The 25,151-nt window shown below is 50.6% G+C and overlaps 2 protein-coding genes across 3 annotated transcripts in view; both read right to left on the reverse strand.

Moving 5' to 3' along the window:
- The window catches only part of KCNQ3 (potassium voltage-gated channel subfamily Q member 3), a 341,725-nt gene that overhangs the window by 49,238 nt on the left and 267,336 nt on the right, over nt 1-25,151 (reverse strand). Inside the window, exons 2-5 of one of the 2 annotated variants that reach the window (XM_008255917.5) lie at nt 11,682-11,772; nt 10,071-10,197; nt 5,552-5,724; nt 58-213 (exon numbers count right to left, since the gene is read on the reverse strand). In XM_008255917.5, the coding sequence (XP_008254139.3) occupies nt 58-213; nt 5,552-5,724; nt 10,071-10,197; nt 11,682-11,772 (547 nt within the window). Of the gene's footprint in view, nt 1-57; nt 214-326; nt 445-5,551; nt 5,725-10,070; nt 10,198-11,681; nt 11,773-25,151 lie in introns of those variants that run through there. The other variant, XM_089335718.1, reaches the window with a different exon arrangement.
- Nucleotides 14,351-16,013, reverse strand: LOC149126344 (uncharacterized). The gene is made up of 5 exons (XM_089335352.1): nt 15,969-16,013; nt 15,758-15,880; nt 15,534-15,699; nt 15,090-15,321; nt 14,351-14,921 (listed from the first exon to the last, which is right to left on the reverse strand). The coding sequence occupies exons 1-5, from the start codon at nt 16,011-16,013 to the stop codon at nt 14,351-14,353; spliced, it is 1,137 nt and encodes a 378-aa protein (XP_089191478.1).

Consider the following 25,151-nt stretch of genomic DNA (forward strand, 5'->3'; position numbering starts at 1 on the left):
CCCTCTGCCTCTGCCCTATCAGTACCCATAGGGTTGCCATTCGAGGGGGCGACTCACCAGCCCCCACCACAGGGCATCTGCATAGGTCTCAAACTCCTCCTTCATCTCCTCTCCCTGGGCATCCACTTCGGGCACATCTTTTTCCACCAGGTAGACAAGAAACGAGGAAAGAATGAGCGTCAGGAAGCCGATGTACCAGGCGGTGATGAGTTCCTGGAAGAGGAGGCGGGGAGGAGAGGAGGGGGCGCTGAGTCGTCACTGCGTGGCAGCTCAGGGCTGCCTGCTCTGTGACTGTGGGCCCGCGACTCCCCCTCTCTGGGCCTCACCTCTGGCCCTATCCAAGGGGTCTGTGATGGGGTTATTGTTCCTCTCGCTAACTAAGAGCCAGTGTGTGGCTAGGGGAGGAGGGGATGATTTCTGGCTCCAGGTGACTCCATGTTACAGCTCAGGAGACTTCCCAGGAAGGGGCGAGGGCAAGAGGAAGGGACCAGTACCTCTGAGATTTGCACAGCACTCAGGGACTCAAGGGCTGTGCAGAGCAAGGAAAAGCCCATGCTACCAGGAAATCAACGGCAGAGAGGGTAGAGCTGTGGACAGCGACCCATCCTGCCACCAACGTACGGTGTGATCCTGGAACATCACCCCTCTCAGCCTTAGTATCCTCAGCTGATGAATGAAGGGACCATATCACAGAGCTTCTGACAGCATCACATGTACCACTGCGGGATTCAGATAAACAGTGACTATGTTCCATAGTCACACAGCAATTTGGAACACAGGCAAAATAAGCCTAAGTGGCACACCAGGCCTGTGATTTTACAGGTATTATCATGTGATAGAACAGGACATATGACTAAGTAGACAAACTGTGGGGAGCAACTGGGAGCAACTCGGACTAGACTGTTACTGGAATTAAGACTTATTCTATACATCTGCTCTCCCACAATATGGCGCTGGGAGAGGAGGAAACAGCTTCTACACAGCTGCCTCCAGTTCAACCAACAAGCTGCAGGACCTGCTCCTGATTGGAGGAGAGCAGCGTACTCGGCGTGTGGGTAGCAGAGTTGGGATTGGTGGAAGAGGACTATAAAGGAGGAGAAAGACAACATGCACCAGGAACATCTATCTGAAGGAACACCTGTGCAGCCCCCTAGAGAGCCAGCCGGCGGTGTGCCGCTCCCCTGCAGAAGTGGGGAAAGTGGCAGGGGGCCCACCCCTCCACGGAGGTGGAGGGACGGTAGCCAACCCGGGAAGAACCAGCAGCAACCCGGGGAGGGCCGAGCAGATGAAAGAACAACGCAGGGTCCTGTGTCGTTCCTCCACGAAGACGGGGAGCAACAACAAACAGAAGGTTTTTTTTTTTTTAAGATTTATTTGAAAGGCAGAGTTGGAGGGAGGGGGAGAGACAGAGATCTTCCATCTGCAGGTTCATCCCACAAATGACTGCAATGGCTGGAGCTGGGCCAGCCCAAAACAGGAGATTGGAATTCCATCTGGGTCTCCCATGTGGGTGCAGGGGCCCAAGTACTTGAATTATCTTCAACTGCTTCCCCAGGTGCATTAGTAGGGAGCTGGATTGGAAGTGGAGCAGCGGGGACTTGGACTGGTGCCTATATGGGATGACAGCCTCGCAGGTGGTGGTGGTTTAACCCACTATGCCACATTGCCTGCCCCAGAAAATTGGTTTAAAGAAAAATGTTATGGGAGCCAGCGTTGTGGCTTGTGGGGTTAAGCCCCTATCTGCAGTGCCAGTATCCCATATGGGCGCTGGTTTCAGTCCTGGCTGCTCCACTTCCAATCCAGCTCCATGCTAATGTGCCGGTGAAACAGATGAAGATGATCCAAGCACTTGGGCCCCAACATCCAGGGGAGAGACCCAGATGAAGCTCCTGGCTCTGGCTTTGGCCTGGCCGTTGCAGCCATTTGGGGAATGAACCAGTGGATGAAAGTTCTCTCTCTCTCTCTCTGTCTCTGTCTCTCCCTTTCTCTCTGTAACTCTTTCAAACAAATAAATAAACCTTAGGAAAAAACACAAACAGAAAAAAGAAAAATGTTACGAAACAGTAAGGATGATACAGAGAGAAGACCAAGATCAGCAGATTGCAGACGTTTCAACACCCTGATGGAGGAAATTGGTAAGGTTCCCTCTGTCTCCAGCCTCCTCTGCTTTTCTTGGGTTCCCATTTCAAGGGCTAGCAGGGGAGTCTGGACAGGAAGCTGGTCGGGTTCCTGGAGAACACAGTTCCTGCTGAGTCATCACAGAGAGCCCAGCTGTTCATGTTGATAACGCTTCCTGCACCTGACCGGGGTCCATTAGCTGCCTTCTGGGTTGAGACACCCTCACTCCTGGGGTTGATCCCGCCTCTGTCCATGCCTTGATCGACGTGGGTCCTGCTGCCTGAACTGCCCTCCCTTGATGGGACCAGCCACACAGTGTCATCTTCCGACTGCTCTGCATGTTTGCTCCCACCAGGGGAGACGGAGCTCACCTGTAGTTCCTTCATGCCTCACTCTTTTCTAGCCTGTTGATCTAATACTTCACTGTGCTCCATGCACATGGTGTGTTCTTCCCCACTGCAGCCCATGCACAGCACAGCGAGGGTAGCTTAGTCGGCACAGGCGATCCGTAGCAGTGACTCGGACAGTCCTTCCCCAGAGGTGGGCTGAGTATGGGCCTCTCGCCTTCTGGAATGTGGTCCCAGTGGTTAAAGCTTTCTTCACTCTCTCTGGCCCCTGAATGGGAGTCAGAAGCCTCATCTGGCTCTGACCCAAAGAAACTGCTGGGCATTGATATGCATAGGAAGACTGGCTGTGTTGGATTAGTAAGAGACATGTGGAAGGGTCATCAACGAGGAGTGAAAATGGGTCCCAGCTCTGCGCTTTGCTGTCTTTGAATAGGTAATTCCAGGTGATTCTGACTGCACCGGTCTTCTGCCGCAGCCGTGCAGCAGAACCGTAGCAATGCTGTGAGGTCCACTGGCTCCTCCACCTGTGAACCTGGGGTGAAAGGGCTGGGCGCCCGGGCAGTGGGGACATGATGGGAGCAGATCCCTAAATCCATTCTGTGGGATATGCCAGGCCCCTTGGCCCTGCCTGGAAGACTTGGGTCTCATATTCAGAACAGATGTGGCCCACCCAGCACACATCACTAGAAAGGCCTCAGTGGTCTTGTGCCAGGTGGCACAGACGCCAGGCTTACCTGTTCTGGGAGCACAGCCTGGGCTCCCCTTAGTAGGAGCAGCACGAGCTGAAGGCGTCTAGCTCTGCAGTCCACAGGCCTCCTAATCTGAGCGCCTGGAGGAGGCAAGGGTAGGACTTGGCCCAGCACAGTGAGGGAAGGAAGAAACAACCTGGTAAATGCCCACAGGACCACACTACATTCTCATGGGAAACGCATCCTCCTCTGAGCTCTGGCCGAGAGCTGTGAGATTTTCTCACAACAGACTCTGGGGTTGAGGGACAACCAGGTGAAGCTAAGTGTGTGGGCAGAGTTCTGCTCCGTAGCCTTTTCCCAGCCCTGGGGAAGGGTCCCTGTTTTGGGTGCCTGGCTTGCTGCAGGAGAGCCCATCTTCCCTCAGGGATTATCCTGCAAACATCCAGCAGGTGCTGATCATCACATGGTTAAAAAAGGAGGTCAGCAGGTGCAGGGGTCTACTGTGGTATGAACGAACACCTGCCGTGTGGCCAGCTCAGCACCAGGATCACAGGGTCGCAGCTGAGCCCAGGAGGACCATGAACATGTCCTCTGGTAACCCAGAAACTGACAGGTCAGAAGGAAGACACAATGCTGCAATCAAAGCCCTGACCCAGGCATGCTGTGGCCAGAGGTAGCGCGGCTGGGCGTACAACATTTATGGCAAGAATTACATTCTCTGGTGAGAGAGTCCCCGCTATTTTGTGTTTCTCTTTCCCTTTATTTACACATTCATTTGTATGCTTTGTGATGAGCGTGTTCAGAATGATAGGGTGAGGGTTCGTGTTATGGTTAGGGCTAGGGCGAGGGCCAGGACTAGGCCTACAGGTGGGGCTAGAGCTGTTAATAAACACCTGCCAGTTACCAGGCCCTGAAATGCAGCCAGGGTCTCTTACTTTACCACTGGGCAAGCTCACCCAAATACTCTGACGTTCCTAAGCTGCATGGCAGCTCAGCTGCACGTGGGACCCCAGTGCTGTCTGACTCAGCAGCTCGCTGAATTCCACTATACAATGTCGTCTCATAGGAAATCACCCGCAGTGTAGCTGGGTGTATATTTGAGATACAAGAGCCAGGAGCTGTACGGCTGTGGCCTGGGGCTGCTGGTGGGAGACAGCAGGTCATGTGATAACATTAGTTATGAAAACTCTTGAGCTTCCTAAAGTCAATCAGGCTCACTGGTTCCCCAGATGCACAGACTAAGACAGGGATTCAGTCACGTGTGACTGAGGAAGTGGCCAGAGGGTTCCCGGCAAAAGGGATCTGGGCAGGGCATCAGAAGCATCCAGGATGCTCACCAAGGTTGGCAAACACAGATGTTTTTTGGGAGAGGAAGGCGGCCTCGATTTTGCACCTGTGGAAAACATCCCTCCCTCTGATTTCTCCAGTCTTGGCCTCCTGGGGTTCTGAGCTGATACAGGCATAGCTCTTTCCCTCTCCTGGGTCCAGCTAGGGCAGACGGGCTCAAACCAAGTGGTATCGAAGGTTTGGGTTAACAATAGGAAGAGGAGAAATGGGGAGCCATGAATCTGGATAGCCTGGATTCCATGTGCTTGGTCTCTACACCTGCTCAACCACATGGGACTCTGGGAGGGTATGGAACTGAGTCCCGCCTCTCCAGGCTCTTGGCCTCCTCAGAGAAGTGGACCCTGCTGTGGCCAGCAGCAAACCACTGGACGAGGGCTCTGGAGAGGGACTGCAAGAGTTTGTGTCACTCTGTGTGAGTGTGGGCAGGACATTTCCTTTTTCTGTGTCTGCTTCCGTATCTGGGGCAGCTGGTCTGTATAACGCATAGCTTCTAAGTGCTGCTCTCTGGGCTCCATACAACACTAACTGAATGATTTCTATGAGCTGGGTACACCCAAGTGTTCTTCACATCCACCGTTTCATCCTCAGGTTAGTGCTTATCATTCTCACTTGACAAACACAGGAACCAAGACCTACAGAGGTTACATCGAGTCCCTGTAGTTACACTGGCAGAGTCTGGATTCAAACAAATCTGCATAACTCCCAAACCTTTCCCTCCATCGCATGTTGCCTTGCATGAGCTCACTCCTGGCAATCGGCAGGAATAGGAATTAGCATTCCTATTTTAGAAGCAAGGAAACTGGAGGCAAAACAGGGGTGAGTGACGTGGCAAAAGTAATTTGCATGCAGTGGAGCTGAGACTTAAGCCCGGGTCTACCTGTTCCTGCTCATCCCACCACATCTGCTCATGCCCTGCCTCCTCTTCCTATTTTTTGTCATTATTGGGTGGCAGAATGGCCACCCTCTATAGACACTCTGGGGGGGGTGCCACGGAAGGCCACAGGTGGGTGGGTAGCCCGTGGAGTCTCATGGCGTCTCCACGGCACTTACTTTGCTGTGGGCACAGATGGCTGAGCCCAGGAGCTTCCAGGTGCCGCCCCTCCGGTCCATCCGCAGCATGCGCAAGATCTGCAGGAAGCGCAAGCTTCGCAGGGAGGTGGCCAAGACATTGCCCTGGTTTCCCACCGCAACCACTGGCACAGAAGCAATCAGCACAAAGATGTCTGGGAAAGAAGACAGAGAGAGCAGCAGAGGAGAGGGAAGAGGAGTGAGGGGACAGCAATGGCATCATCATCGCAGGGCTATCTGTGGCAGATGGACGTATGCCAAGCAGCAGCCAATCTAAGTATTGTCGTGTTGAATCTTGACATCAATCGCCTGTCACAAGTAGGATTCTTCTCTTGTGACCCATGGGCAAAAGTTCTGAGCATGAGTGCCTTCCCGAGGCCACACAGTTGGAAGTAGCTGACTTGGGGTGGAATGTAGGCTTGAGAACTCCAATGCTGACTCTAAATCCCACGGCAGTGATTTCCCAAGGCACTTGAGAGTCCCTCAGGCAGAGGGGAAATCAGAAATCCCCTCAGAGAGTGAAGGAAAGAAACAAGTAAAGGGTTACTATCCAGTCACTGCTGGGTCATCTGAACACCTCCCAAGATCACCCCTCTCAAAGATGAGAGGCTTGCATATGAACTATGGCTCTCGCCCCCTGCTGCTGGTGGGTCACCCCTGCAGCTATTAATGGCTCCTTAATTCTGAGATGCACTGCCCTACTGTCTTCCCCAAGGTTCAGAGAAAGCCTTGGGGTAGACTGGAAAGATCTGAAGCCTACCCATGATGTGGGATGTGGGTATGAGTGTTGGTTGAAATAAGAGATGGACAAAGGGGATGAGACTCTGCTGAGAGGGATAAGCTGGCTCCTGGGTCAGAGTCAGGTACACATGGAAGCAAACCTGGTTGTTTTCCTATGCCTCAGTGGCACTTAGTACCCATCAGTTATCTCCCCATTGTCCTGCAGAGGGCTAGGAAGTCAAAACAACCCATGGTCAAGTAAACTTGGGAATAACACAGGTAAATGGATTGTGCAAGACTCCCTAGAGCCTTTACTATGCCAATATGCACTGCTGCACATGGTCATACAAATGAAGTATGGGGTTTCCCCACAGACATTCACCATAGAGCTATGTTTCTGCAAGCGCATCAGGGTTCCAAGAAACCCACTGCTAGGACGACTAGCCCACTGTGCAAATTATGGGCTCCTCAAACTCCTCTGGTTCCTGGGAACCTTCCAGAAGCATGTGTGGTCTTCTGCACACACAGGGCTCTCTCATACCTCTGCATCTTTGTAGTCACTGATCTCTTAGCTCAGGACACACTGCTCCTTTCAGATCTAGGTAGGTTTGTCCAAAAAGCTCATGCCCTTTCTACCTACCAAAATGTCCTCCAGGTGTGCCTGACCTCTGGGAAAACGTAGGGGTCAAACATCTGGACACACATAGATGTGTCACTGACCAGGCCCCTCAGTTTATTTGTGGTTTCTATCCACTTAATAATGTTTGCACTCAAACCAAAAGGAAACCCAGATGTGTGTGTGTGGTGGGGGGGGGTGGTTGGTCCCTGATGCTCCATGAGGACAGCAGATCTGCACAGTGGAGGTGCCCACACCCAACAAGGAATATCTGAGGGGGACAGACATGGAGGCTGGAATGCTCATGGACACAACAACCACACTCTTGTCAAACACACGGAGAAAAGCAGCATTTCCCACAAGGGCAGTGCTAGGGTTAGAGCAAATTCCTGCAGAAACTTAGTCCCCAAAGCCTTATGTCAATGGTATTAAGAGGCTGGAATTGGTTGTGTTTAGAGGTGAACCTTTGGGGAATGATCACATTTGATCAATTTACTAGGAGCCTCATGATTGAATCATTGTGGCTTTGTAAGATAAATGAGCAGATGTAAAAAATTAAGTGGAGGGACTATTATGGGTGATGCCAGCATCCCATATGGGTGATGGTTTGTGTCCCGGGTGCTCCACTTCTGATTCAACTCCCTGCTAATGGCCTAGGAAAAGCAGCAGAAAATGACCCAAGTTCTTGGGCCCCTGCCACCCACATGTGGGAGCTTCATGAAGCTCCTGGGTTCAGCTGGGCCCAACCATGGTATTGCTGCCATCTGGGTAGTAAACCAGTGGAGGGAAGATCTCTCTGGCTCTCCTCCTCTCTCTGTAACTCTTTCAAATAAATAAACAAACCTTTTTAAAAAATAAAAAGTTAGTGGAGCCAGCTCTGTGGCATAGAAGGCTAAGCCTTAGCCTGCAGCACCAGCATCCCATATGGGCACCCGTTAAAATCCTGGCTACTCCACTTCCAATCCAGCTCCCTGGTAATGCACCTGGGAAAGCAGCGGAGAATGCCTGTGCTCCTATACTCCTGTGGGAGACCTGGAAGAAGCTCCTGGCTCCGAGTGTCGGCCTGACCCAGCACTGGCCATTGTGGCTCTTTGGGGAGTGAACGCGTGGATGGAAGATCTCTCTGTCTTTCTGTCTGTCTGTCTCTCTCTCTCTCTGCTTTTCAAATAAATAAATAAAGTTAGTGGAAAATGGAATTATAAGTTTTGTGTCCAAAATCTTAAAATCCCTGCATAGTTTATAACAGAATATAGATTTCCCTGAACTTTTTGAAGCCCCCCACATGGACACCCATGCTCCCTGTCTTGCCCTGTGATGCTCTGTGCTGCCCAGGGATGCTGCCAGCAAGAAGAGCATCCCAAGAGGCCAAAGCAATCAGTCCCACCCAAACTAGGACTGTGAACCTGCAGAACTGTGAGCCAAAATAAATCTCCCTTCTCGATAAAGTAGCTTGCCTCAGGTATTTCATGATAGTAACAACGTGCTAACGCAGGTCACACCGTGGGCGTAGCCAAGATGCAGAGAGTAGAAAACACAGTGATGCAAGGAAAATACAACCAGCAGGGATGCTGTGATGCTGAGACCTGGCCTCGTCTCCAGGGCAGCTGGGGAGGGTGGCCTGGAGCTCTGACTTCAGCTCCGTGGGAACACACCTGTCCTGGAGGGACCCAGGCCCCACAGGCCAGGCTGTTCTTGAACTGAATTTGGGCCAAATTCATCACAAATACATGCTCCCCACAGCCAACACACACACACACACACACACACACACACACACACAACTTCTGGTCAGCACTGGACAGGGCACAGCAAACGAGAGGTCTACTCAATATGATTGCATTTGCAAAAGACGCAGAAGGAAAAAATGGAGGACAGGAAGGCAAGCGGGGAGTAGATATGGAGACAGCAAAGGAATAAGGAAGACCAGGGACTAAAACTTCTTCCAAAGTGTGCTCACACATACACACCTACGCACTCGTGCATTTAAATTCTGAGAGAAAACAGAAGCTCAGAAGTGCAACCTCAACAGTGGTGGAAGGACGTGGCAGGGAGGTTTCCACTGGTAGCAAGGAAGGCGTTGTGCCCCCAGGCTGCATGGTGGGCAAGGCACACGGGCCAGTGCTTCTCTGGGCAGGCCGTGTGTGCCTGAGCACTGTGTGCAGTCCGGGTGATCTCACTCAGAGGAGATGTGAGGCATGCACAGCGTGCTCACAGGAGTGGCACAGGGCTGCTGAGAGCACATGATGCCAGGCTGGTTCTAAGCACATGTGCTCAAGTGCAGAGGAGGACTATAGTGTCTACACTCAAATTTCTGACTCTCCCCCAGAGACTGGAGGTGCACAAACAGGAATGGGGTAACCACCTACAAGGCTCCACCTACAAGGGGTGCTGTACCATCACACAGTGGTGCAGCTTGGGCCAAATGACTTTGGAGGCCTTTCCAACCCCAGCACTGGGTGGCTCTGTGACTTTAACCCTTCCCAGAGCTGAGATGCTCCCAAGTCTCCTGGTCATCACTCAGGCAGATGTCTGTCCTGCTACAACACGATTTTAGTGGCAATTTAAGACAGAAACCCGTGGGTGCATGCTGCAATGTGTGCAGCGACGTTCCTCACTCTCACACTGTCTGCACCTGGATGGAGGGGTTCCAGTGACATCTTCCACAGCAACCTCTGGATCAAGACTCAGCAAAGTGGTTGGAGGGAGATCACCATGCCGGGTTCTTCCAGACATGAGTGTTAGGATGGAGTCTGCTGCTCACCACTTCTGTGCCTGGAGAATGACTCAGCTCTGTGTGCCTCAGTTCCTAGCTCTGCCACACGGGCACACCACGGTCTCACAGGTGCAACTTCTCCACCAGCAATGGTGTCTCACCCACCACTGCTCTCCAGCCAGCCTGGAAAGGTGTAGGGATGTGAGTTGTCACAAGTCTAGGGGTGCTGCTGGTCTCAGAACGAGAGCTGCTCAGTCCCCTCAACCTGCTGGCTCCTTCCCAAACCAAATGCAATACTTTAAAATCACTGCCATGGACAGATGTTGTGGGCAGGTGCAGAGCCTGTGCTGGCCTCCCAGAGCCCCCAGAGGAGCCTCCTATGATCTCCCTGTGGAAACAATGCACCAAAGACAGAGACCGAGGCTGCAACAGACACAGGGGTCAGGGCTTACCCAACATGCACAGGGGCTTCCTGGCAAACTTCAGTCGTCCCCGCCAGCCTTTGTATCGGCAGCAACATCCGGCAGCCCAGATCCTCAAAGCAAACTCGGCTCCGAAGATGAAAATAGCAAATGTTTCCTGCGTGGAAGAACATATGGAGAGGCACCAATGAATCGGGACCTGGTTGGAGAGAATGAGGGCTTTCTGTTCCGAAGATCTGAAGACTTGGATTTCTGCTGTTTGGGTAGGGAGGTAGCAAGGGGGTGGGGGAGGAGAACAGGTTGGTCCCCTCTGCCCTCTGATGTGCTGACTGTCCCGAAGGCGGGTGGCCCTTGCAGAGTGGTTCTGTGATTCTCTCCTGGTTTTCATTCCAATGGATCCCGGTCTTTTATGTTCCTTTAATGAGTGCACAGCCCCTAAGAAGGGCAGCTGCTGGTCGTGGGAGATGCTTACTGGGTACGGGCCAGGCACCCCCAAGTGCCATTCTGAGAAACCAAGGCACGAGGTGCTCGGGCAAATTTCTCAGACTGTGAATTGGCCAAGAAAGGGTCCTGGGCTCAGATAATCAGACCCCAGCACCTACGTGCTCAAGCATGGTGCCAGGCTGCAAGCAGAACACTGGGCACCTCCACCCTCCTGCACCCCATTGTGGCTCAGACACTGACACCTTCGCCTCTCTCTCTCTTCTGTGATCCCCGGGAACCCATGACGTGCTGCAGCTCCACAATCTCCAAAGCCTAACTTAGCCCATTCAGGTCTCTGTTTGGGATCCCGTGGGTTAGAACGCACTGACTCTGGGGCCACAAAGACTCTGCTGTCAGCACTCCTCCCAAGGTGGAGCCCAGGGCCTCACCCCATGCAGCACCATCACCCTGAAGAGCAGGGCTGACTTCTAGTCCATCAGGGCTGGGTGAGGTCATTGGGGCTGCAGGGTAGCCAGTGCTGCCCAGGGCTGGGAAGGGGCAAGCTTCTCCCTAAAACCTCCTTCAGGCCAGGTGCAGAGCCTGAGCCCAACCCATCCCAGCACTTGCTCTTCATCAACCGTCTGTTTTCTGGGGCAAGGATGTGTAGAAGCTGTCAGCTTGGGACATGAGAAGGAAACTCGCCCATCAATCCGCTCCATCACAGTACTGAGTGAGAACATGGATTGAAAGACAGGAGACCTGGAGGTTCTACGGAGAGGCGAGATTGTGTGCTTGACCTTGAAGAGAGTGTGAAGTTCTTGGGTCTAGGCTGCAGGATACCAGGGGGACAATCCAGAGGCAGACGTGGGGATGCAGTCTGCCTTTGTGCTAACTCTCAGAGGCTGGAGAACCTACTGTTTCTATTTTTAAAATAGGTAATGGCTATGCTTTGAAGTGTTCATGCCCCATATGTCTAATCAGGAATAGCAAGTCCTTATCAGGAAGACCAGTCCCCACTCCATCTGTGCCCATGCAGGCATCGCCAAATGATGATGGAGGCACTGCTTTTCCTTAGGCGTGCGTTCACCTGCAGCCCCCAGGAAGCCGGAGCCACCCAGGCAGAATTACGCCCAGGGAGCCCTCTGTTGCCTCAGTGTGGGGGGTTCCCAGCAGAGGTGTCCACTCTGCTAGGCAATGTCTCACTGCCCAGTGTCTCACCAGCAACAGGAGCCAGTCTCCAGAGACCGTCTCGTACTCCTTGAATGTGGTCAGCACAGCCAGGATCAAGCAGCCCAGCACGATCAGGAACCTGGGGCACAGGAGAGAGAGAGAGAGAGAGAGAGAGAGAGAGAGAGAGAAAAGAACTGTTAGCCTTGGTGTGCTCTGCAGGTGTGGGTGAGGGGAAGCATCAGCCCGATGAAGCTACCTCCTTCATGGGACACTGACATGTAGATCTGCAGACTCTGCATGACAGTCTGTAAGGAAGGTAGGAATTTTTATCCCAGTGAAAGAAAACACAGCCGAGAGAGAGGCTGAGCACGCTTTTACTTAGCTGGCTAGTGAGTGGAGGAAGTTAGTGAGAAGGCAAACTAGACTCTCCGGTCCCAGCCCTGGGGGCCTGCAGACTCCTGAAAGAACCCAAGCGACCATGCGATTTTAGTACAATCACAAGAATATATGCAAGTTGATGCCACGTTCTGAACACTCAGGATGATAATTTTAAAATGTATTTTATAATTCTTAGTGTGAAAACACAATTTGCTCCAAAGACCCAGAGAGGCAGAGGGGCTCTGTCACCGTGTATGGAGAGTACTCATTGTACAGTCAATGTTACTGCAGGAAGCCATCCCAGCCACTGGCCATGATCAGAGCTGTTTTGCAAAGAACAGGATCCGTCATCCCAAACACTGCTGAACACTGAGCCTTTACAATTCACAGAGAGATCTCCTGGCTCATACCTCTGCTCGGCTGCAGCAGGGGGCCAACGCTTGGAGAATATTATCTTTATATACACTCTGTGTATGTATATGCATAGTAGGAGGGGAGGCACAGGAAAACAGCTCATCCTCTTGGTGGACAACCTTCGTAGTCAGGTTCCCTGGGTGTCTGAGTCAGTTCTCCACGGCCGCTTGGCAGCACAAAGTGCAAGCTCACTCTCAGCTCCTAGGTTCTGTGCCTGCTCTTTTGGCTTTTGTTCATTCCTTCATCCAATGTCTACATGGCAGATACTGGGAACACAGAGCTGGCATCCAGCGATGAAAATGTGGTGTTTGGGCCGGCGCCACGGTTCACTAGGCTAATCCTATGCCTGTGGCGCCAGTACTCCAGGTTCTAATCCCAGTTGGGGTGCCAGTTCTGTCCCAGTTGCCCCTCTTCCAGCCCAGCTCTCTGCTGTGGCCCGGGAGTGCAGTGGAGGATGGCCCAAGTGCTTGGGCCCTGCACCCGCATGGGAGACCAGGAGGAAGCACCTGGCTCCTGGCTTCAGATCGGCACAGTGTGTCGGCCATAGCAGCCATTTGGGGGGTGAACCAATGGAAGGAAGACCTTTCTCTCTGTCTCTAACTCTGCCTGTCAAAAAAAAAAAATGTGGTGTCTGTCCCCATAAGTTCACGGGCAAGATCAACACAAGTGTCTCAGGTGTGACAGCAAGGACGTGATGAAAGGGGGCATGTGGACATCTGCTCCAGGCCTGGGCTGGACCCCACAGCCTGGCTCTGGCCTTTGGTGGCCCTGATCTCATTTTCTGATTGATAAACCTGCTAATCTGCAGACAGAATCTGTTTCCACCCCTGCCTAGAACCCTGAACAAGATTCCCAACTGCCTGTTGGGTTTGGCCATTTGGTTTGAAATTTGTGACTCTGACCCATGCCGGGAATCTGCCTACTCTTAGCCACAAGTACTCTCAGAGATGATGATGATGATGGTGGTGGTGGTGGTAACACATCAATGACTCTCACCACATCCAGTCAGTGAGCCCCTGCCACTTGCACCGTCACACACATCGCTTGTCATCTCACAGCAGCCTCCCTGACACCCCACAGCACCCTGATGCCTTTCTACTGCAACACTGGACATAAACCACCATCATCTTGCAATTGTTTGCTTGCAATTCCATCTCCAGGCCTGGCTCCAGCACTCCACTTAGGGAGGGTCCTGCCTTTGTCTAGTGAAGTACTTCCTCAATTCAACTGAGTTTCAGCTCTAAAGGCATCAGAATGATGAGCCACTGGCAATACCAGTTAACCAGACACTGGAGATGGGAGTCGTTGGGGACAAGGATGACGAACAACAGGAGAGGATATGGTCCAGCCACCTCCTGAGAGAATTTGAAGAACAGGATTGTCTGGAATTTTAAATTCTTGGTGCTGAAAGCCAGTCATGAACCACAGCCTTGTATGGATGGCTCTGTCTTCCACTGGCATTGAACAGAAAACGAGCCCAAAGCTGGGGGAGAAGTGACAGCTGAGAGTCCTATCAGTGGACTAATCTGGCAGAAACAGGATCTGAGACTCTACTCAACCTCCTGTAATTTGGATGAGTCTATATGATGTGTGAGTGTGTGTCTGTGTGTATGAGTATGTGTGTATAAATGTGTGTGTATATGATTGTGTGTGTCTGTGTATGAGTGTGTGTATGTCTCAATGTATGAGTGTATATGAGTGTGAAAGATTGTGTGTATGAGTGTGTGTGTCTGAGTGTAAGTGTGAATGTGTATGTATGAATGTGTGAATGTGAGTATATAGTGAGTGTGTGTATGAGTGTGTGCATGTCTGAATGTGTGTGTGAATGAGTGTGTCTGTGTTGTGTGAATGTGTGTATGAATGTGTGTCTGTGTATGAGTGTGTGTATGTCTGAATTTGTGTGTGCATGGGTGTAAATGTGTGTATCAGTGTGTGAATCTGTGTGTGTGAATGAGTGTGTCTGTGCAAGTGTGTGCATGAGTATAAGTGTGTGTGAATGAGTGTTTGTGAATGTGGGTGTATGTCTGAATGTGTGTGTGAATCTGTGTGTCTGTATGAATGTTCATAAGTGTGTATGTGAGTGTGTGTATATGAGTGTGTTTGTACAAGTGTGTCTGTGAATGTGTGTGAGTGAATGTGTATGTCTGAATATGTGTGTGAATCTGAGTGTGCCCGTGAATATGTGTGAGTGAATGTGAGTGTGTATGTGTGAGTGTGTGTGTATAAGTGTGTATATGAATGTGTGTATAAGTGTGTATATGAATGTGTGTATGAATGTGTTTGAGTGTATGAATATGTGTGTGAGTGAATGTGTGTATATGTGAGTTTGTATGAGTGTGTATATAAGTGTGTATGTGAACGTGTGTATGAGTGTGTTTGTATGAGTGTATGAATATGTGTGAGTGAATGTGTGTGAGTGTGTGTATGAGTGTGTATAAGTGTGTATGTGAATGTGTGTATGAGTGTGTACGAGTGTGTCTGTGAATATGTGTGAATGTGAGTATGTGTGAGTGTGTGTATAAGTGTATAAGTGTATAAGTGTGTATGTGAATTTGTGTATGAGTGTTTGAGTGTGTGAATATGTGTGTGAGTGAATGTGTATGTGTGAATCTGAGTGTGTGTGAATGTGTGTGTCTGTGTATGAGTGTGTGTATAAGTGTGTATGAGAACGTGTGTATATGAGTGTTTGTATGAGTGTGTGAATATGTGTGTGAATGTGTGTATGTGTGAGTGTGTATGAGTGTATGTATAAGTGTGTATGTGAATGTGTGTATGAGTGTGTTTGTATGAGTGTATGAATATGTGTGAGTGAATGTGAGTGTGTATGTGTGAGTGTGTGTGTATAAGTGTGTATGTGAATGTGTGTATGTGTGTGTATGAGTGTGTGTATAAGTGTGTATGTGAATGTGCATATGAGTGTGTTTGTACGAGTGTGTCTGTGAATATGAGTGAATGTGAGTGTGTATGTGTGTATAAGTGTGTATGTGTATAAGTGTGTATGTGTATAAGTGTATAAGTGTGTATGTGAATGTGTGTATGAGTGAGTGTGTGAATATGCGTGAGTGAATGTGTATGTCTGAATGTGTGTGTGTGAATCTGTGTGTGAATGTGTGTGTCTGTGTATGAGTGTGTGTATAAGTGTGTATGAGAACGTGTGTATATGAGTGTTTGTACGAGTGTGTCTGTGAATATGTGTGTGAGTGTGAGTGTGCATGTGTGAGTGTGTATGAGTGTATGTATAAGTGTGTATGTGAATGTGTGTATGTGAATGTGTGTATGAGTGTGTTTGTATGAGTGTGTGAATATGTGTGTGAGTGAATGCGAGTATGTATGTGTGAGTGTGTGTGTACGCATGTATGCACACCCACGTGCTGGGCATGGCCCCAGGTGATCCCTGGTGACTCCTGCCCTTGTGCAGTGCCCTCCTGAGTGAGAGCTGGACTGGTGACTTGCTTCTGACAATTGTATGACAAAGGCGATGGGGCACCACTCCCTTCCTCACACTATGCTATATGAAGAAGACAATGGGAGCAACTGTGTTACCTCATATAAGGCTGTCTTCACAGACTGGAGCAGAGGTAGGGCCATGTTTTTCTGCCAAGGGCCATTTCGATATATTTAACATTATTCATGGGCCATACAAAATTATAACTTGAAACTTAACCTGCAATAGATTTATTGAATTCCGAGTCCCGCCTGCAGTGGCCCTGACAGGGCCAGACCAAATGATTCATGGGCCTCATATGGCCTGCAGGCCACATGTTGCCCACCCCTGGCCCCAGATCGAGAGGCGCCTGCATCAGCCTTGCAGTGAGCAGCCCTGCTGGAAGGGGGTTGTGTGGCACAGAACTGCAGTGGCTCAGGGGTCTGGGGGCAGCCCCCAGCTGGCCATCAGCATGAGAGTGGCACCTGTCCTACAACCATAAAGACCAACAACCACACAAACCTAGTTGGGAACCCAAGTTGGGAATGGAACACAGCCCTGCCCACCCCTTGACCCTGCTTCCCAAGAGCCTGCAAGGAGGACCCAGTTCAGCTCGGCCCAGACGCCTCACCCGTGGACACCAGGAGATAAACAAAAAGTGTGTGTTGCTGTGAGCCACCAAGTGAGGGACGATTCATTCGGCAATAGGAAACGAGGACCGTGTGGGACGGGGATTTGCAACAGGGCATCAACTTTTATGTGATGGCTGACCTGGGTGATGTCTGGGCTGCATTTGGGTGCTTGGTCTACCAGCCTGTCCTGAAGAGCAGAGGCTGCATCTTGCTCTTCTCTCTACCCCAGGGGCTTGCTCAGAGAATGGCTGTAGCAAGAAGCAGCAAATGTTTGGAGAACTGGTAAAAGCAATGGAAGAAATTAACAATTGTCCTGCTGTTGGAATTAAAGGCAATGGATAGGAGGTGGGCATGGACAGGCAGATCAGTAAGATGGGAAGCATTTCATAGGCCAAATAAAGAAGCTACAGATAATCTTTAAAAACAAACTTGATCTGCATACCCCACCCACGTCCAAGTCCATGTGCACAGGTAGATGGGTCAGTGGTCAGGAGGCTGGTATCATGCCTGCTGAGAGAGGATGAAGACTGATGTGGACAAACTATGAAGGCCACGGGGTGAGACGCCTCCTGGTGGCCCAGGCAGGTTTGTGCCTCATGACAGGCTGAGCACGGGGAGCACAGGAGCGTCCTCAGGTCGGGGATCCAGGAGGATGTATGATGGGCTGATGCGGCTGCCTAGGCAGCTATGTGGACTTGCTGAGGTTGAGATTAGGGGGAAATATCAGGTTTACCGAAATAGAAGTCAAAAGCTTAAGGAGAGGTCAAGGCTAAGACCAAGTCTCCTTCCCCTGCAACAGGCTGAGAGCCAGGGCAGCGGACAGTTCAGCTGTCCCCAGGCATCAAAGTGATTTCAATGGAGCGCCCTTCTGCAGGGTGTATGCAGAACTGAGCTTTCGCCAGCAGGGGGCAGCAAACACCTAATTTCCTGCTGCAGACTCACTCCTCTGCAGCAGCCTGGGGACGGGCATTCCCGAGATTGGGCAGAAATCATTAACGCATACAGCTCAAATCATCAAGGAAATATCCTTTGGTCTCTTGCACATTTCTATTTAAATATACACTTGATTTCAGAGTGAGACTGAATTGTCAGTGTCGCTGCCATGTCACGGAACCCTGACGTGTGGTTGTGTGTGGTCTCCCCTGCCCCTCCACACTTTTCTCCCTGTGACTTCCTCTCTACAGCCTCAATTGTCTCCTTCTTCTCCCTGGCCCCACCTTCTTCTCTCCTCTGCCTCCTTCTGCCTCTTGCCCCTCACTTCTCCCTGTGTCCTGCAGGCATGAGTGACGATGTGTGGTCAGGAGGGCAGCCAATAGCAGCCCAGCTGTCTGCAGCATCCCAGCCATCTTTGCAAATGATGCCATCCAGGGTCCAGGGCCTCAGGCTAGCCTTTTGCTCAGCTGTCATCTCCCACATGCAGCTGCCACCATCCCTCTTCCCAAGCCCACTTTGCGGGTTGGCTGGAAACAGACACTAGGAAGGCCACTTAGTAGCTACCCCTGGTCCTGAACTGTAAGATACAGGGGGGTTTGAGACAAGAACCAAGCAACCTGCCCAGGCCCACTGCATCCCATACCTGAGAGGTGACAGGGGAGGCAGGAAGAAGTAGTTCCTGCAGAAGCAGCTGTGAGGGATGAAAGGCAATGGTGCCCAGGCTGGCTCCGTGGCACAGTAGGTTAATCCTCTGCCTGCAGCACCAGCATCCCATATGGGCGCCGGTTCTAGTCCTGGCTGCCCCTCTGCCAGTCCAGCTCTCTGCTGTGGCCTGGGAAAGCAGTAGAGGATGGCCCAAGTGCTTGGGCCCCTGCACCCGCATGACAGAGGAGGCACCTGGCTCCTGGCTTCGGATCGGTGCAGCTTTGGCTGTTGCGGCCATCTGGGGAGTGAACCAATGGAAGGAAGACCTTTCTCTCTGTCTCCACCTCTCACTGTCTGTAACTCTACCTCTCAAATAAATAAATAAAATTTAAAAAAAAAAAAAAAGAAAGGCAGTGGTGCCAGGAAATCCTCTGAGTTCCTTGCTCACCCACGCCTGCCACCCCCATCACAGGCTGCAAAGCTGGGCCCACGAAAACGAGAGATGAGGGCTGGGGGCCCTACCGATGGGGTTCATGCAGTTGGGCCACAAAGGGAGTGAGTGAGCAGCCCCTGTGCTGACAGCTGGTAACAGGGTCTCCAAGGAGACTGCAGAGCACAGGCTGTGGTGAGACCAGGCAGAGGGCAGGCTGACGGCTCCCAGTGCAGCTGTGGGCACAACCCCTCCCCTCCTCCTCAGAGAGGTCCCGAGGCGCCGGCTGGCTCCTGCTCATTGCAGCTGCTCCTGGGCAGCCTTGGGAACATCCCCAGGTTATGAAAGGTCCCAGACCATGGGAGGAAGGAAGTGGCTGACCCACCACACTGCCCTTCTGACAATCCTCGTCTGTCTGCTGGTTGACAGAAAGTCATAGAAACGTTCTCCTCCCAGGGGAGGGCAGGGTGGAATCACCCCAGGGAGCAGGTGTTGCTGGCACCACAGGTGGCCCCACCTGTCCTGATCCTCAGCCACCCCTGGTTCTCAACCCAAACGGGCAGTGAGCAACCTCAAAATGCCAAAATGCATTACGACCCTACACTGTGTGCCACAGATTTCCTATAGCCTTGAGCTAGCTCCCAAAAGGGAAGCTTGGGTCCTCTCTAGGTTGGTGAATCACTGTTATCTTGCAAACCCATGAAGATGGGTGGGTTGAAGCTGGCTAGACTTCTGTGTTGAAAAGATTCAGATTGCTGACAAGTTAAGAGCAGGCCATTGCTGACTGGCCATGCCTGTCACAGGTGCAAAGGAGCATCAAGAATTTTCTGACCCCTTGGAGCCTAGGCACCAGGACACAACCAGAGCTAAGACCATTTTTCCAATGATTCCTTAGCCTGACTTGACCCATGCCAAGCACTTACCAAAATTCAACTAGCTGGAACTTTAAACAGACCTATTCTTGCTCCTCCATCTCACAGAAAGACAATCTGCACCACAGAAGTTGGAATGATTCACTGCTGACCACCAATACCTCCTTGTACAAGGCGGCGAGGACCCTGGCTGCCCAGCCCAGCTCCCAGCACCTCCGTCAAGCCACTCCCTGCTGCCTTTGGTCAACTAAAGACTCAGCCTTTGTTTCTGGTTTGTGCAGCTCTGAACCAGTCTGTTCCTGAGGAATTTACCAGTATCAGGGAAGGAGGTGAAAGACCACAGGCCAGAGGTACTCAGGGAATTTAGATAAACTGTAGTGTTCAATTCCCGCTTTGGGAGCTGACTCCCACTTTTCCCCGATTACTATTTACCCATTTTCTCTCCCCTGAATACGACATGTGCTTATTTGTCTGCGAGGTGTACGACAGTTACACACCATGCCATCAAAGGTCATGGAGAACGTACAAGGAGCAATTCTGAAGTCATTGCAAGTGCTGCATCTCTTAACACCACCTTTAAAGAGTTGCCAAACTCATGCCTAGAAGTGCACAGGGGGCAAACAGATAAACACCCAGCACAGCAAGGCTATATTTCAGAGGCGGCAGGTGCCGCACAGCTGGGGAAGCAGTGGCAGGCGTGGGCAGGTCCCTGTGGATGCCTTCAGTGCTCCTTCACCCCATGAGCTGGTGAGAGCAGGGTCTAGAGAAAAAGACACAGGAGAGCGTTTTGGGAAAGGATGCCTTCACCCTTCCCCTCCCACGCCTATCGCCCTTCCTCTCCTATGTCCATCGCCCTTCCTCTCCCACGTCCATTGCCCTTCCTCTCCCACGTCCACTCCACCCTCCACACACATCCCAGCATGATCTTTTTTTTTTTTAAACCAGAGACATCTGGCTGGCACCATGGCTCAATAGGCTAATCCTCTGCCTGTGGCACTGGCACACCGGGTTCTAGTCCCAGTCGGGGCACTGGATTCTGTCCCGGTTGCCCCTCTTCCAGTCCAGCTCTCTGCTGTGGCCCGGGAGTGCAGTGGAGGATGGCCCAAGTCCTTGGGCCCTGCACCCGCATGGGAGACCAGGAGAGGCACCTGGCTCCTGGCTTCGGATAAGCGCGATGCGCCGGCCGCAGCGCACTGGCCACAGCGGCCATTGGAGGGTGAACCAATGGTAAAGGAAGACCTTTCTCTCTGTCTCTCTCTCTCACTCTCCACTCTGCATGTCAAAAAAAAAAACAACAACAACAACAAAAAAAAAAACCCAGAGACATCTGATTATGCCAATTCTCTGTTTACAAAGGGCTGTGGCTGCTCATTCATTTCAGGGTAAAGTCTCAGCTCTTCAGAAGGTAAGCCAGTTCCTCCAAATCAAACCATGCCAATGAAGAATGATAAAAGGCACGATCTAACTATACTAGTGTGCTGTCTGCATGAGACTCATGTTACTTAATGATTTATTTTCAAAATTTTGATTAACATGTAATACTTGGACATTTTGATGGGGCACGATGCAATATCCCAATACATATACCCAACATAAATTTATCAAATTAGGCAACTGGACTCATTTTAGATTCAAAGACACAAATAAGTTAGTGGTAAAAAGACAGAAATGCAATCCCATGCCAACAGTAACCAAAATAAAGCTAAGGTAGCTGCAGTAACACAAGATGTTAATAAATAAATAGATAGATAGACAGACAGACTTTAAGACAAAAACTAGCATGAGTGACAAATGAAAACAACATACGTTAATAAAAGGGCCAACCCATTAAGGAGATACAACAGTTATCAACATAGGCAGCCCTAATGACATGGCTTGAAAATACATCAGACTTCCTTTCTAGGCAAATTTCTTTATTCTTTCTCTCATGGGCCACACCACCCTTACAGCTTAGTCCGAACCTGCAAGTCCTTCAAGGTCTGTTCCCACCCCTTCATATGGCTTTCTTCTTCTCACTGAGCCAACTCATCCTTGTCCCGTTTAAGACTCAGCTCAACTTTCACATCCTCTACTGTCTCCTGCATTCATTCATTCACTCTATGACCTACTTACCAATCAGTTACTTTATGCTAGGAGTGGGGGTGAGAAAGTTCTTGTCCACTAAGAGCTAACAGTGCAGCCTCTCTTGTTCCCCCAAAGAATGCTGGGAAAATCTTCTGGTGTGTTCACATAGGATCCTGTTCTCATCTCATATAATTCATCCGGTCCATGACACGCACTTACCACTGTAGTCCTCGAGAATTCAACAGCAGCCAGTATACATCACACCCTGCTTGCGGCCCATGCATCGTGTTCTGCTACAGGCTGGCCTAACGAAGCAGGGATGCTAGATTTTCCTCTTAGGATCATACAACCTGGACAAGGAATTAGCTGCAGCAGCTACATATCTCAGTTCTATTTCCAGCTCTGCTGTTCATTCACCGTACGAACTTGGAGAAGTTCTTTTCCCTCTCCAGGTCTCAGTGTCCACATCTGTAAAATGGGAAGACAGAAGTGGATGCCTCAAAGAGCATTCAGGCTCTGACTTGTTTGGGCTTTCTGCCAGCAATGCTGGTGGGAGGGCCCAGAAAGGCTTTCAAAGATGAACAGAGTTAAAATTGAGATGTTGGCTCTGCCACTTCCTGTTCCTCACCTGCAAATGGGAATGACCACAGCTCCTAATTCAAGAGTGTGGTAACATTCAAGGAGACGGTGCTCCTGCACTCTGTAGCCCTGTGCTTGGCAAAGCACCAAAGCTTGATGCACGTTAGCTAGTGCAGGGATAGATTGCAGCTTGGATGGGTCAAGCCCATGACTGTGTCCTTTATGGTTGATGGCATGTTTCTCCATTTCCTCAGATATGGAATTCCTTATCTAGAATGAGGATATCAGCAGGAAATAGGAAAAGCCCTAGCACTATTCCATCACACACTGTCCCATCTACACCACTTAGCTATTTCAGAGGAGCTCCTTCTTGTCAGCATTCCCGGATCTGTCCGACCCTACACACCACACCTTTGGAAAGCAGAGGCCTCTGCCTGGGACAGGGTTATCAGCCTTTTCCATACCAACCGGCTGCTCACACCCCTGTCTTCCTCCAGACTAGCAACGTCATCAGCTAGAATACACAACAACCCCATGAGCACAGGTGCCAGCACCCTCTCCAGTAGCCTTGTTCTCACTTAACACCTGCAGATAAAGGCTATGCTAGCCAAATTCTGGCAGGCCACACCCCTTTCTCCCTGTGGACTAGAGGTGGGAGCCGTTAGCCACACATTTCCAGATTGTCAGAATCCCTAGACCATCTTGGGTGAGCAGGCACAGTGGGAACCTGTCCCAATCAGGAAGAGAGAAACGGTCCATCCCCGCATGTTTTCTCTTTTTCCTCCAGCACCAATCATGTCTCTGATAGATCCTGGGATGCTAAGGCCAGTCTTCCCACAGTGGTATTCAGTGCGCCATTCACAGCACACCTCCTGAGTCTCAGCAATGCTAGGGAGTGAGAGGTCCGCCTGCCCTCAGGGACTGCTCTCTGAATAAAGCGTTTTTATTAAACATCCAAAAGTCTCATGCCAGGCTGCCAGGTGTCACACAGTGATGTGAGCTTATATTTTCAATCATCTACTTCAAAGTGCAAGTACTGACCGGGTCCCTTCCATAACCCAGGGTCACAAAGGAGAAGAAGGATTTCAGAGGCTACTGGTAGCACAAAGACCCTTAGATGACCCTCCGTGATCCTTGCTTCCCTCTGTTCCCACCCTTGAGTAATCTGCTGTGCTCCAAGGTGGCTCAGTTCTGTGACTTCTTCCTAGACAACAGAATATTGTGAATATGATGAGCTGTCACTTCCTTCTAGGTCTGGATTACAAGATTGACTTCCATCTTCCCAGTGGACTGTCTCTTGTGAGTTTTGTTTTTAAAGATCTACGTATTTATTTGAAAGAGTTATAGAAAGGGGGAGGGAGAGGGGGAGGGAAGGAGGCAGGGAGGGAAGGAGGAAGGTATCTTCCATCTGCTGGTTCACTATCCAGATGTCCCCAACAGCTGGAGCTAGGCCAGGATAAAGCCAGGAGCCTGGAACTTCTCCCAGGCCTCTCATGTGGATGGCAGGGACCCAAACACTTGAGTCATCCTCTGGTGCTTTTCCCAGGCCATTAGCATGGAGCTGGATCGGAAGTGGAACAGCTGGGACATGAACTGGCGCTCACACGGGGTGTCAGTGTCACAAGCAGCAACTTTACCACCATGCCACAGTGCTGGCTCTCTTGCTGGCTTTCAGTGGCCATCTTAGAGAAGTCCATGTTGGACAGAACTGTGGTCATCCCCGAGGAACTGAGACCTTCAGTCCAAACATCCTCATGGAGCTGAATTCTTCCAACAACCACCATAGAAAGGCTGGAAGAGAGCAGTTTCCCATTCAGGCCTTCTGACGAGACCCCAGTCCAGGCTGACGCTGTCATTGTAGCCTCTGAGACAGACCTGGAGCGGAGGGCCCAGGGAAGCCTCATCAGGACTCCTGACCCACAAAGTGTGAGATGTTTGTTGTACTGAAATGCTAAGGCCTCAGACAGTTTGTTTTACAGTAATAGGTAATCTGGATCTGATTCATGATTTAGCAACCAGATGACGTTGGGAAGGTTTACACATCTGAACTTCAGTTACTTAGCCATAGAAGAAGAATGACAAATCAAGGACTTTTGTTGTCTTACGGTTCTTTATCCTGTGTTTTACACTGGAGCCACTGCACAAGGCAGTAAAAATCTTCATAACCAAAGCACTACCCCCTAATCAGATCTCCATGCAAGTATCCTTGAGAGCACCTGCTACCCCATTCTTGTCATGGCCTGGCAGGTCTGTCTCTGCCTCACCATTGGTATGGCATCCAACAGTACAACGTGAACCATTTGCAAAGTAAAAGGCAAAGCTCACAAAAAAAAAAATGCAGGATTTCATAAAGTTGATGGAAATGAGGATGGATTGCAATTTCATTAACAAGTAACAATCTTGCAAGAAAACAGAAGACAAATCAATTGCTACAGTCATGCACCATGTAACATTTTGGTCAATGATGGACCACGTGTGCAAAGATGCTCCCCTAAGGCTGTATCACCAGGGGAGTCATAGCCACTTTGTGGAAGAGCCTTCAAGAATTCTCACACAATGCAGCTGCCTAGTGACTGGTTCTCAGAATCTTGTCATTAAGTGACTCCTGGCTGGGCTGGAAAGGGTTAAAAACTCACACAATACTCCCTTGACAATCCTGGAAAAATAAAATGTTACGTCATCCTGTGTTGGATAATTTTTCTTTAGAAAATATACCCCTTAATGTTGGGGTAAGCATTTGGTATCCACTTGAGATGCCTGCATGCCATGCTGGAGTGCCTGCGTGCAAGTCCTGGCTCTGCTTTCTGAGCAAGTGTTTCCTTTTTTCAGATTTCCATTTACTTAGTTAGAAAGGCAGAGTCTCTCTCCTCTCTCTCTCTGTCTTTGACACACATGCACAAACAGTGAGGGATGGAGGGAAGGGTGGGAAAGGGAGGGAGAGAGGGAGAGAGGAAGAGTGAGAGGGGGAGGCAGAGGGAGAGAGAGGGGAGAGAAGGAGGGGGGGGAAGAGAAATATCGTCCTTCTGCTGGTTCACTCCCCCTCAAATACCTGCCACTTCTATGGCTGGGCCAGGCCAAAGTTAGGAGCCTGGAATTCATGTAGGTCTCCTACGTGAGTGGCAGGGGCCCAGGCACGTGACCCATTGT

This window comes from Oryctolagus cuniculus, chromosome 6 (assembly GCF_051225735.1).
Source record: "Oryctolagus cuniculus isolate XC-2025 breed Fujian yellow rabbit chromosome 6, ASM5122573v1, whole genome shotgun sequence".
In the NCBI taxonomy this organism is placed as follows: Eukaryota; Metazoa; Chordata; class Mammalia; order Lagomorpha; family Leporidae; genus Oryctolagus; species Oryctolagus cuniculus.

Coding starts and splice junctions, on each gene's coding strand:
- LOC149126344 (XM_089335352.1), bottom strand. CDS start 16,013: ATGGCCCTACCTCTGCTCCAGTCTGTGAAGACAGCCTTATATGAG. Junction 15,881..15,968: donor TGAAGACAGCCTTATATGAG/GTAACACAGTTG, acceptor TACAATTGTCAG/AAGCAAGTCACCAGTCCAGC. Junction 14,922..15,089: donor ACTCATATACACACGTTCTC/ATACACACTTAT, acceptor ACACATACTCAC/ATTCACACATATTCACAGAC.